General features: G+C 42.0%; 1 protein-coding gene across 7 annotated transcripts in view; it reads right to left on the reverse strand.

Annotated features, from left to right (window-relative positions):
- The window catches only part of dmd (dystrophin), a 94688-nt gene that overhangs the window by 21904 nt on the left and 60531 nt on the right, over positions 1-12253 (reverse strand). For 6 of the 7 annotated variants that reach the window (XM_061304326.1, XM_061304348.1, XM_061304339.1 and 3 more), the window contains 19 exons: positions 11953-12075; positions 11694-11866; positions 11483-11618; positions 9917-10092; positions 9407-9554; positions 9128-9241; positions 8781-8930; positions 8605-8703; positions 8394-8490; positions 8129-8298; positions 7689-7806; positions 7240-7451; positions 6967-7121; positions 6205-6394; positions 3713-3885; positions 3458-3614; positions 2302-2413; positions 911-1179; positions 679-825 (listed from right to left, as the gene is read on the reverse strand). In XM_061304326.1, coding sequence (XP_061160310.1) covers positions 679-825; positions 911-1179; positions 2302-2413; positions 3458-3614; positions 3713-3885; positions 6205-6394; positions 6967-7121; positions 7240-7451; positions 7689-7806; positions 8129-8298; positions 8394-8490; positions 8605-8703; positions 8781-8930; positions 9128-9241; positions 9407-9554; positions 9917-10092; positions 11483-11618; positions 11694-11866; positions 11953-12075 — 2919 coding nt within the window. Of the gene's footprint in view, positions 1-678; positions 826-910; positions 1180-2301; positions 2414-3457; positions 3615-3712; positions 3886-5221; positions 5502-6204; positions 6395-6966; positions 7122-7239; positions 7452-7688; positions 7807-8128; positions 8299-8393; positions 8491-8604; positions 8704-8780; positions 8931-9127; positions 9242-9406; positions 9555-9916; positions 10093-11482; positions 11619-11693; positions 11867-11952; positions 12076-12253 lie in introns of those variants that run through there. The other variant, XM_061304366.1, reaches the window with a different exon arrangement.

The raw sequence follows: 12253 nt of genomic DNA on the forward strand, positions 1-12253 counted from the left end.
CCTCGTATCTATAGTAACCGAATAGAATCGTACAAATGAATAGGAGCGCAAGGAATTTGCTGCAATTACTCAATAAGTGAATGCTTGTGTCGACCAGCCAGCTTCACAGTGTTCTGAGCAAAGACCATGAGGTTTTGTTCGAAGCGTCCACGAACCATGGTAGTAAGAGTTGGAAAAAATAGAAATATTTGATATATTTTTATAATTAATATATTTCATTTTATGTAGAAATATTCTGTACCATTATGACCATTTCAGGAACTTGTACAATGATCAATCAATCTACTATGCATATGGGAGGCAGGTGAAAGGCGCCTATGAGAAGCAGGAAGAATTGTTTTGACTGACAAATGTGAATTTGGTTTCTCCAAAGGGATTGCGACTCCAGTTTTTATCGCGCCGTGTGTTTTCATAGTAATATTGTAAGTTATTTTACTGATCAGCAAGAGGGAATCTCATTCCTTAGCTACAAGTTTCTTTTTGATTCATGCTTGCTCAACTAATTATAATTGGGCCGCGAAGACATATTGTGCGATACTAAAATTGCCAATTGTCTTCACAAAATAGAGATAGCATTTTTTTTATTATCATTCATTCTTTTAACAAATTTGAACAGTTCTTACTAGTCTCCGATTTCAAAACCAGGTACTTATCAGTTTGAGAGTCCTTTCTCTGTACCTGCAACAATTTCCAGCGTGTGTTGAGTTCTTCAATGCGTTTCAAGTTGCTGGCAGACAGCTGAATTTCAGGCAAAGTGAAAGTGGAGGCCAACTGGTTCATGTGCGTTACGTCTTCCTGAATGGGTGCAATCTCTTCCTGAAATTCCTTTGTCACACACATGCCAACACAAGAAAGTTAGACGCAGTTTCATGGTTACGACTGTCTGTGTGGACAAAAGACAAAAACACACTTTGACTCTTTGGATGTGCTTGGGCAGCGAGTCGGTGAGAATGTCACCAACAGGCTCCCAGGCGTCCTTCACCATCTCTGCCTGCCTCAGCTGCCCATCCACGAGGTCCTCCACCTCCAGGAGCTCCATCAACCGCTGCAGAGCAAGCTCAAGCCTCCTCTGCCAATCAGCAGAGTTGCTATTAAGCTGCTCCCATTTGGTCATTACGTCATTTGCTTCCTTGCGCAGGATTCGCCCGACGTTTTGGGCACGCTCCAGGGAACCAAATTCTGAGATACAAACAGGGAGTCAAATCATATTTAAGTCCTATTACAAATGTCATTTGTGATATTAATATTTTCTGTCAGAAACTTAATTCCATCAAAAATCAATGACAACTGCTGACTTTGAGCAGGTCAAATAAAAAAGACGCAAGTTCAGTACCTACATGTAAACTGAATAAAATGTCACACAACTCAAAAGATACGGTGTGAACTTTCGCGGTGCAATTGAAGGGTGCTTTGTGCCTTCAGTTATAAACAGCTGGATTCCGACCTCCCCCTTTCCATTCTGCTCAGTGGCCTATAAAACCTCAGCAGTAACTGGGTTGTTGCCATGGTGCCACAAAGTTTGTTTGTTAACCTCCACATGTGACCATTGCTATGTGAATGCCAAGGTCCAACCCTTTAGCGATGAGGAGGCCGCTTTTACACAATTCTTCAAAAGAACCAACAAGGAATAACTATAATGGAAATTCTTTCAAACACTGAGAGGTGCTGACCTACCACAACAAACAAATAAATTGAGGACTAAAACACTGTTATTGCAGAGCACTCATGTAAATATTACATATACTAATAATATGAAGAAATGCACATTGCAACGTCGGAGAACCGATGACAGGGCTGTGTCACAAACCGCAGAATATTATTTATGAACATAGCATTCTGTACATTGCGTACAGTTAGTTCCTCCATTGTTGTTAGAGTGAGTGATGGGGTCATTTTGAAATTATTGTATAACATTTTTTTTTTTTATTCATCTATGCCAACCATGTAGTAGTAACAGGCAAAACAATTAAATGTTCCTCCACTGGATGACTGAAGGTCAATAATTAACCTGGCCAAAATAGGCTCCAGTTTGCTTGTGAATCTACGAAAGTGAGGACAAGCAGTAGTACATTTAAAAAAAAAAAAAAAAAAGGGGGGGCAGAGAAATGTTTTTGAAGTTCCTCTTTTAAAGTCACCTCACAACACATTCTTTTTCAACAGCATGACTTGCACAATCATGCCCTCAATGATTAACACTTTTTTTTTTTTTTTAAACATCATTCTTGTTTTTTCGAAACATCAAAGTAAGTCACGTAGCCTGAACGGTGCCTGTGTGTTGAAATTAATTTTTGGGTATGTTACCTCGCTGCTCGGGTGACGGCTGCTCTTGGGGCAATTGGGAAAGGAAGACTCCAACATCATCAAGCGCCTTGGTCACAACAGGCTCTTTGGCTCGTACATCCCGCCTGAAGCCCTGCAACAAGACATCCGCACGCTTCATTTGGACATGCAATGCAAATCTACATTGCGATTCGTTTTGGGGGCAAAACAGAACTTGCATAAAATGGGATTTTAATTGAACCTGCAGTACTTCATTTTCCATTTACTCATGCCTTTGATTTGCATAATGTCACAGCAACTTGAGGTCTGATTCTGTTGATAAAAATATAACAAGATGGTTTGGGGGGTTGGACAATTATTTGAGAAGTAAACTTACAATTGATCATTTAGGGACCATAAGGGATTTTTACTCTTTTGCAAAAAAAGGTCTGCTGCTTGTTTTATGGTCATGTGACCTTTCTACTATGTATATGCTGTGGGTGAAAATGACAGCAATGTTGTTCCTTTGTCACAGTAGACAGGGTTGCTTAAGATCTTATCTACCCCCCTTTTAACCAACCAACCAACCAACCAACCAACCAACCAACCAACCAACCAACCAACCAACCAACCAACCAACCAACCAACCAACCAACCAACCAACCAACCAACCAACCAAACAAACAAACAAACAAACAAACAACCAACCAACCAACCAAACAAACAAACAAACAAACAAACAAACAAAACATTCCGTCTGGTTTTCTTTAAAATCGACATTCTTCTTGCCAACCTTTCTCTTCATGGCATGCTTTGAAAAAGACATGAATGGGAGACAGGATAGCTTTTCCTTCCACTTGATGTTAGAATTATGATTCACCAAAAGCTTTAATGAGTCTATGCTACAGTAGCCCATAAGTGATTAAACAAAACGGCAACAACACGGCAAAAAAAGGTGGGTGCCGCACTAACATTAAACTTTGATGTCAAGTAGAGGGCCACAAAGTATCATCATGTGGGCTGCAGATGGCCCCCAGGCCACAGGTTTAAGACCACTGCCAAGCAAACACTGCATTAAATCCATTGTCGGTTCAAATGTTCTTCTGTAAACACCCCCCAAAACTACCCCCACCACCACTAAGCAAGTCAAATTTTGCCAAGTACATGTGTACTGTATTACAGGTGTGGGTCAACCTACCCGGTGAGTGTCCAACTGGTTCTGGACAGCAGGGACATCCCCACCTACAGGCATCTCCCGCTCCAGCTGCTGAGCTTTCAGCCTCAACCAGTTCAGCAGTTCCTGCAGTGACATATGCAGCCTCTTCCAAGGTGACATTTCTGAGTCCAGGTGAGCCCTTTAGAACCCAAACGGATACTCAGTCATCCCTACACATGCATTCATTAACCAAGTGAACATATTCAAAGCATCTTTTTAAGTTTGCCTTTCCTTCACCTCATGCTGAGAGTCTTGCTGCGCAGATCAGTCCAGCGTTGGTTCATGTTGTTCAAACGTCGGTGGAGGAGTACGGCATCCTCGGAGTCCTCCAGTGAGCTCAGAACCCTCTGGCCCTTCTCGTCAAGGGAATGGTATAGCTCCGTGTGGCCATCAATCTCAGCCTCTAGGTCCTGGAAACACGGAGATAGTCATCATGGAAACACAGCAAGTGCATTTGACTCATCAAATATGCAGAGAAATTGTGGCACATTTGAAATCTAATATGATGTCATGCACTTGAGTCTCAACTTTCAAGTGCATGTTGAAATACCCGAGAAAGAAATTACGTAATTAGGGCTTCAGTACATTAGCGAGCGGGCCCCCCCTAGAGGGTGTGAGCCAACGACATCAAAATCCAAAGGGATCATGCAATGCTTTGACATCCCGGTCACCGGGTTGTATGAATTTTCAAAGTTGGAATCTTCCTATGGTAATTTATAGGAAGAAGCAAAAATAAGGAATTTTAATCTAGTTGGGAGAAATACATTGAGGCATATTTTCGGACTCGTGACTAAAACAACCAAATTTCATGCAAATGCAATCAGACATGACAAGCTCATTGCCTGAAAGGGTTACGCAAGAATGCTGAGGGATAGGCTTGACAAGTGTGAAGGAAGATTTTTTTTTTCCTAATTGCATGGTGAATAACATGTTTGTTTTTGGAGGAAGAGGTCCTCATATCCTTTAACATTTTGAATGTGACTTTGTTGGTATGATTGGATGCATGGGTGCATTCATGTTATTTTTTCCAATGGGTAGAATCAGGGTTGTTTAACTAGAGGTGCAATGATTACTCAATTAATTGACTCAAACTAACTGATTAGCAAATTATTCAACTATTATTTTCAGAAAATGATTAATCTCTCAGATGCCCTATTTTATTTAAAAAATTTCAAATCCTCAGAATTTCAGCATCTCGCCAGTAAAAGAAACCCCTCAGATTGGTGTAGTTCTCATCAAAAGCAGTCTGATGACCTTATTTGTTCCTTTAAAATAAGACATTTGCAAACATGTACTTTTACTTTAGAATATTTAATTAATTTACATCTGTGCACTTCTGCATTGTCAATTGAAAAACAAGTCATGCAAAAACATGTTTTTCATTCAACTCGTCAATTTCGTTATAAAACAATCGATTAATAAAATAATCTTTAGTTGCAACCCTAAACTTTTTTGTTCTTCAAGAAAAGCATTGATTATTCAATAAAAGGCTTGATGATAAAAGGGAAAGGCCAGCATACTCCCACATGACCATTAAAATATTCAGCAGTTAGTATTTATTAGCTTTATTAGCAAAGAAACTCTAAACTTGCATAAAGCTTCATGACATCCATTTAGATTGTCGTTAAAATAGAAAAAAATATATATTTCTAGACTAAAGAAGAACAGCAGTTGATGGAAAGCTAGTATGAAGACAAGTCGATGAGGTCGGAGAAACAGAGAAGAGAGTCTTATTTTTTTGCCGACCTGAACTTGGTAGACCTTTCTTCGTAACATGCTGAAAAAACGTCAGGAGTCCCGCATGTAAACAAGGAAAGAGCTCCACCATCTATAGCGTCTTGTCGTTCAGGAAGATTAGCTCCCAGTGGGTGAAACAATGCCATCTGTTTAGGCGTGTACGTATGTGTGTGTGCTTCTCCATGTGTGTGTGAGAGCGAGAGTGTGAGAGAGCGAGAGGAATGGAGAGAGACGTGGACAAGAAGCAAAGAAATGAAGGAAGACATAAAAAAAGAGACAGAACTTGAAAGGATGCAACCAACTAGGAGCGGACTCATTTTCCAATTAAATGTTATCTGCCCGCAGTACTGAAGCCCGTGTGTGTGTGTGTGTGTGTGTGTGTGTGTGTGTGTGTGTGTGTGTGTGAATCCCCCTGGAAATGAGACTGTGGTGCAATCCGCCATTCTAATTGGGCACAGAAGGCTATCTCAGCAGTGCATACAGGGCTGCTGTTGTGCCCAAGGATCTGCCAGTGTGATGTGAAGGATGTGTGAAAAGGCAGGAATTTGAACCAGCATGTACGAGAAAATCATTTCCCAAAATACTTTTATGTGTGCGCATATCAATTATGCGTAATATTCCACCAGAATGTGCGTGTGGGGGGGTCAAAGGTCAAAATCTGTCCGCTGATAGAACAGAGCTTTCACTTTTCAACGCCCACAAAGCTGTGGGGTCTCCCCACCCCCTCATTTGTCTGACAGGGGCCAATCAGATTTCGACATGTTGCCATTTCAGAATTCCTGTCGCGCCAGCCAGGGCAGCAAGTCAAGACTTGGGGCCTGGATCAAATCATGAAATGTTTTTGCAAGCCCAAATGACCACTTCACAATTTGGCATGTTTCGAAAGTTTTGCACTGTGAGTCTGCTTTCTCCTATACGCAAGTTAGGATCATAGACAGTCGGAAAAAATAAATAAAATACAACAGAATGTGAATTTGCGAATGGTGACCAACCTTCCATTGTGCCAGAAGATTACGGGCTGCCTCAGGATGCTCTGCCAGTTTCTCTTCATTGGTGGCATCTATTAGAACATTGCATGTTGTCTCAGCCTCTGTCAGCCAGTTTAGGAATTTATCTAGATCCAGGTGGAAATGTTGCAAAAGCTTCAGAGCCGTTTCCAGAGCTGCTTCCCTCTCAGAAACGCTGGAAAGGTACAAAAATACACACCGAAGATTTAAAGAGGCTGGATTTGTCTTTTGGATTCAGATGTAAAAAAATATATATTACAAAAGTTATAACCTGGTTAACTTCATTTTGCACTGAATCCAAATGAAGGTCAAATTTCAAAAACTCGGATTTCAAACATGTTATTTGAGCTATTTGATTGACTATCAAAAGCAGGAAAATTATTAGCACACAAAAACTTGAACCATGGATTAGGACAAGAGTTGGTTTAATCTCCGGCATTTGCTACTTTAATTTTTATCAGTTTACTAATGTATCGTTTGCACAATTGATTCTTTTTTCTTGAGGTGGTGTGTCTCCGAGACTTCCTGCTCGGACGCTGTGCGATTGTAATTTCTCCATGACATCAATCAAAAAACAAAGTGTCAAAGTGTCTCATTTGCTTTAAATTCAAATTTGTTGACTCTTTCATTTTGAGAGTTAAGAGTAATTATTTCCCATTTGGAGGCCGCAGTGTCCTTGGCATTTGCCAATATTGCCTGATGGGCACAACTGCGCATGGTGACAGTGTTGGGAAAACGCGCACGCACCGCATGTTGATGTGTGTCCAGATGGCCATCATGTTGTCATTAATTTGGGTCACTTTGTGCGTGTCGTCGTTGGAGTATTGTGTCAACAATTTGTCGGCCAACGCATTGGTTTCATCTACTTGACCCTGCCACTGTCGCAGGTCGTTTGCGAAGCCCTGAGGGGAGGAAAGTTGAAACCAACAACAATAATTTAAAACAAATAATAATGAATTACTATTCTGGTAGCAATTAGCTGGCACAAGCAGGAGTGACCAAGCTTTGTATCGAGCACACCTTAATTTCAGCATTCTGTCTTGCAAGAGCATCCACCGTGTAGGTGACCTCCTGCCAGGACTCCAGCCTCTCGCTGGCCCGCTTGATGAGAGCCTCCGCCTTCTCTTTGGAATTTAACCACTCAGTGGAGTCCTGCAGCATGTTGTGAAGCTGCTTGTTCCTGACTGACAGTTTAGCCAGAGAGTCTTCCCAGTGTGTCTGAAGCCGGTCAACTAGCAGACAAAATGTCACGTTAGCAAATTCCACAGGATGCTTTTTTTGTCACGAAATATCTTTAAATAAATGGAATAAGAAAATTCATTCAACACAATCATGCAAACGTTTCCGCCCATCAACTTGGGTTGTTTTAGTAAGACGTCCATCCCATGCTGGATTGTTTACTACACTTCTACTTAAGTACAGAATGTTTTTTTTTTTGCCACCTCTAACCAATTCTGGATGTTTCTTACTGCGCTCAGTGATAGCATTCCGTGTATCCTGGTTGCTGCTTTTGTTCTTTAGGTTCTGGGCTGCAGTGACTTGTCGCTCCAGCAGAGGGCGACGCTGATCTAGCTCCTGCAGGGAGGCCTGGAACCAAAGTAGCAACTTTTTAGGTATTTCTGCATGTCAATTGGTTACCGTCCACGACCGAGGATAAGTGGTTCGGAAAATTGATTGCTTGATGAACACAAATGACCCCTGGTGCCAGGCTTGAGAAAAATAATATTGAACCAGTGCACCACCGTACCGCCAAGTTTAGTAATCTGAACCCCTCAATGAATGAAGAAATTGATGGTGAAGGGTATTTTCAGGTTCTACTAAACGGTAGGGTACAGATGACTAAACTGGGGGATGGTTTACCAAACTGAGGGTAGAGATGCTTGGATAAAAGGAAGTGCGAGTTGGTGACCTTGAGCTGGGCAATATTTTCATTGATGTCATCCAGGTCAGCCACCACTACGCGCTTGTTCTGCACCATGTTGTCCAGCATGGTCAGCCAGTCGGTGAGCTCCGCCCACGACTTATTAAACTGTGCCAGGGCAGCAAAATCAGCCTGGGAACTCCCTGTGAGCATGTCACCTGGAGCACACACAATTTCATATCAAATTACATACAAATGAGTTCCAAAAAGCGTAATGTTGCCTTTTATAGTAATATATCTTTTGATGGCTTACTGGATTTCTTGGCCACAAGGAGGTTTTTTCTTTCCTGATGCTGCCTCAGCAACTCCAAGATGATAGTCCAGTCGTCTCTCATCTTCATGAACTTGGCCTGTTGCCACCAACACATACACACACAAGACACACAAAGCCATCATCTTCCCACAAAAAAAATCCAGCATGTTCAAGGTGTGCTTTGCATGCATGTTGTATTTGATTGTCACACCTTATCTGATTGATGCGGAGTAATGTCTTTGTACAACTGATTTATTCGCTGAAGAACGGACTCAACTTCGGGCTGCTTGACTTGGACTTCCTCGATGAGCTGCCAGAATGTACAAACAATGTGCATTATGTACACAGTTCACCACGCAAACACTGAAATGTGCGTGTGCGTCCTACACCGGGTGGGGGCTCATCTGGACTGTGTTCTAGCCGGGTTCTGGTTCTGGACACCCAGACAGAGAGATAGTCCAACTGAACATGAAGCCTTTCCAATTCCTTGAGCAGACTCTCGATTTCCATTTGTCGTTCAGGCAGTGCTTTGGACACCTAAGTGAGGCCAAAGTGGTGCTTAAAAAGTTACCACATGACCACAACATTCATTGCATCACAATTGTTTGCATGCTAGCCGATCTTGTTATAAGGAGGGCAGCTTTTCTGTCTGTTGAGATCACGAGCTCGCTTTAAAAATGAACAACGCTTTTAAATGACACAGCTACAGAGAATTCTGATTTGTGCATGCTAACCTGTTCCCAGCGAGTGTTGATGATCCTGACGTCTTTTTGCTTGTCAGAAGGAATTGGTCGCATGTTCAGATCTACCACCGCTGCTTTCTTGCTGGGAAGTTCCTCCACGCACATCTGACACACAAATGAAGGAATATACACACATTCAATTCAGTAGATGTAAATAAATAAATAAAAATGGTAACATGCATTAAGCATAAATGCTTTTTCAACAGTAAAATGCATTTTAGACAAATATGGACAGTAGGCAATTTTGGAATGATGATAAGGTGTGGGTACCTGCACTTTGCCCAGCGTGTCTCTGATGTGTTGAGGCTCAGCAGGCCGCAGAGGAATGCCCAGAACCCCCTCTGCCTTGTCGAGCCAACCCAGCATCGAGCCCAGGGTCTCCTGTAGATGTGCCGCTGTCGTGTGCGCTTCCGCTGATCTGCAGGACAGGACGTCGCTGTCATTAGGGCATTGGTAGCGTTGTTGTGCCCATTGTTTTCTCCTTCCCCCCCGGTCTCTCAACTTCTATTCATCTACCCTCTTAATCAGTGGTGCTGGTGAAATGACGTGTACTATAAATCACCTAATGATTGCATGAACAGGAACGAAAATGTCACCTAATGAGGGCTGACTAATAGCGTGCAGAAAAGAAGGCGGTGCTTAAACATAAACGTGAGCCACGGTGCAGTAGAAGAATGCATGTCGACAGAGAAAATGAAATCAAATCCCGACAAATTGAAGTTTTGTGGTTCTCCAAAAATAGTTGCCTTCATACACACACACACGCTCGCACGCACGCACCTTCTCTTGCGCTCGTTGAGCTGCTCGCAGACATGTGCCCAACGAGCATTTAGGAATTTGAGTTGTGCTCGGAGGCGGGAGACATCATCTGGCGTACTCATCCGGCTGATGTCCTCGGCCGCAGAGGTCACTTGGTTCAAGACCACTTCCTGCAGTGGTATGGCTTCTGTCAGATCCTGTAAAAGCACACGCACACAATATTATATTTTCTACATTGCTCTGAAATGACTTGAAATTAAAACAACAGGCATTAAATTGCATGTTCACACACTATCGTAATATGGTGTTGAAAAGTAGGAGAAGTCAGCATCTATCATCTCAGTGCGCTGAAATGACTCAGATGCACAGAAAGGCATTTTATCATTGGTCATATGACGCAATTGCTTCTTGAATCATACAGAAGCTCCCAAATTGCATTGTTTTTTGCGATAGTTTTTCTCGCTGGCATTTAAATTTTTTCACCAGATGCAATTTAACTGCTCCCGGTTAGTAGATTATCTGTTAGCGAGAGCAGTCAAGATTTTGCATTGTCCATAAACCTCAAGTAAATCAGACCCTAAATAGGACAGTAGGACTAAATCAAGAGCTAGTTGGTCTCACGCCGAACATTGCTGTTGCTTTAAATCCAGAAGTTGACAAAAGATCTGTGGAGAGCTTTAAAAATAAATATGCAGTCAATGCATTCGAAGAGGTTGGGGGCAGATTGGGCATCAACTAGCAGATGGTCTCCGATGCATCACTGTCTGTGCATAAGGAACGTGAGAGCTGATCACAGACACCCACAAAGTGGACTGGACACATTTCTTTTGATCAGCGACTTCAGCTACCTTGGCCAACTTGTGCTGGCTATCATTCAGAATCTTTATGGTTTCTAACTTTGTTAGAGGACAACCTTCCTTGACAGTTTGGCCTGCAAATTTTGCAGAGTAGTGGACGTACTTCATTATCTTGGCTATTTTATGTTGGGTATCATTTAAAATAAACAGTTGTGATTCCAATTAAAAGTTTTCACAAACGTGATATATTCCATTTTTTAAATTATAGCATCTCCCTCCTTTCACTTTTGTCTTGAGTAAATGAAACGCATGCTTTATTGTATGCTGTTCTCAAACCTCAACCTCAAAAAAAAAGACTCAGCTCTTCAACGACCACCATTGTGAAGAACATAATACAGTGTAAAAACAAGTCAGACTGAATTCCTAAAAAGTATATTTTACATTATTGTAAGCCAATAAACATGATCACTGCGCCTAAGGAAAATAAAAACAGGGCTTAAATAATGATTTAATTAAAATATATGTCACATCGAAAGTGTACCGAAACAAATGCTTAAAACCAAGCATTCCATAAAGATGCAATGCAAATGTGTTGAATCTAAAATTAAAAGGCAGTGATACTTTTGCATGCCACAAGAGAGAGCCAGTGTAGCATAAGTGGTAATCGCACCACACAAAATCTTTGTGCGAGGTATCAATACGGAATGAGCGTTTGAAGTATTATGTATTCCACATCAATTGTCTGTACTAAATATACAGTGTATTTGTATTGAGTTTGTGTATGTGATACCCTGAGGTGTTGTCTTTGTGCTGCGGGCTCACTCTCGGCCATCTTGAGTGCACCCTCAGCCTCATGAAGCCATTCCTCAAGCTCCCTCTGGTCTGCTACAAACTTCTGCCACTTGCTGTTGCAGTCCTGCCAGCGCCTTCAAGTGCAGTAACACACACACACCAATCAGTTTTCCCTGCGAATCATCTCCCTCGCGTTTCTTCTTGCTTACATGAGCCGGTCTTTGTGCAGCTTATTCAGTTTGTCCCAGTTGGTTCCAAGAAAAGTGGCTCTTTCGTGGATCCGCTGGCCCTGCATAGGTCGAGCAGCAGATGCCGCTTCCTGTCTGCGAGACAGCGCCACCTCCACCGGACCACGCAGTTTGTCAATGATTGCCTTCACTTCCTGTATGAGCATACCTCGAGGTTATAATGTACTTTTTAAAATGATGTTTCCCAGGTTTGTTGGTGAACCAGCAAAGTGGCACTTACCTTTAGGCAGTGCTCCTGCTGAGGTAAATTGTAATAAGCTGCAGGCCAGTATTCTGGGGAGTTCAGTTTGAAGTCCGCCTCGGCCACGTAACGTAACAGTGCCTGCAGCTCTGCCAGGTAATCCTGCAAATGCACGCAAACACACACACACACAAATGAGCATGCACCATATTAACAAGTCCAGAGTTGAGCACGTGTCCCACAAATATAGAGCCGATTAAAAAATATATATAATCTATTATTCTAGAACACAAATTACTACACACAATTATTCATGCAATTAAATGACCTTTCTGAACTA

This window comes from Syngnathus typhle, linkage group LG2 (genome assembly GCF_033458585.1).
Source record: "Syngnathus typhle isolate RoL2023-S1 ecotype Sweden linkage group LG2, RoL_Styp_1.0, whole genome shotgun sequence".
Taxonomy (NCBI): Eukaryota; Metazoa; Chordata; class Actinopteri; order Syngnathiformes; family Syngnathidae; genus Syngnathus; species Syngnathus typhle.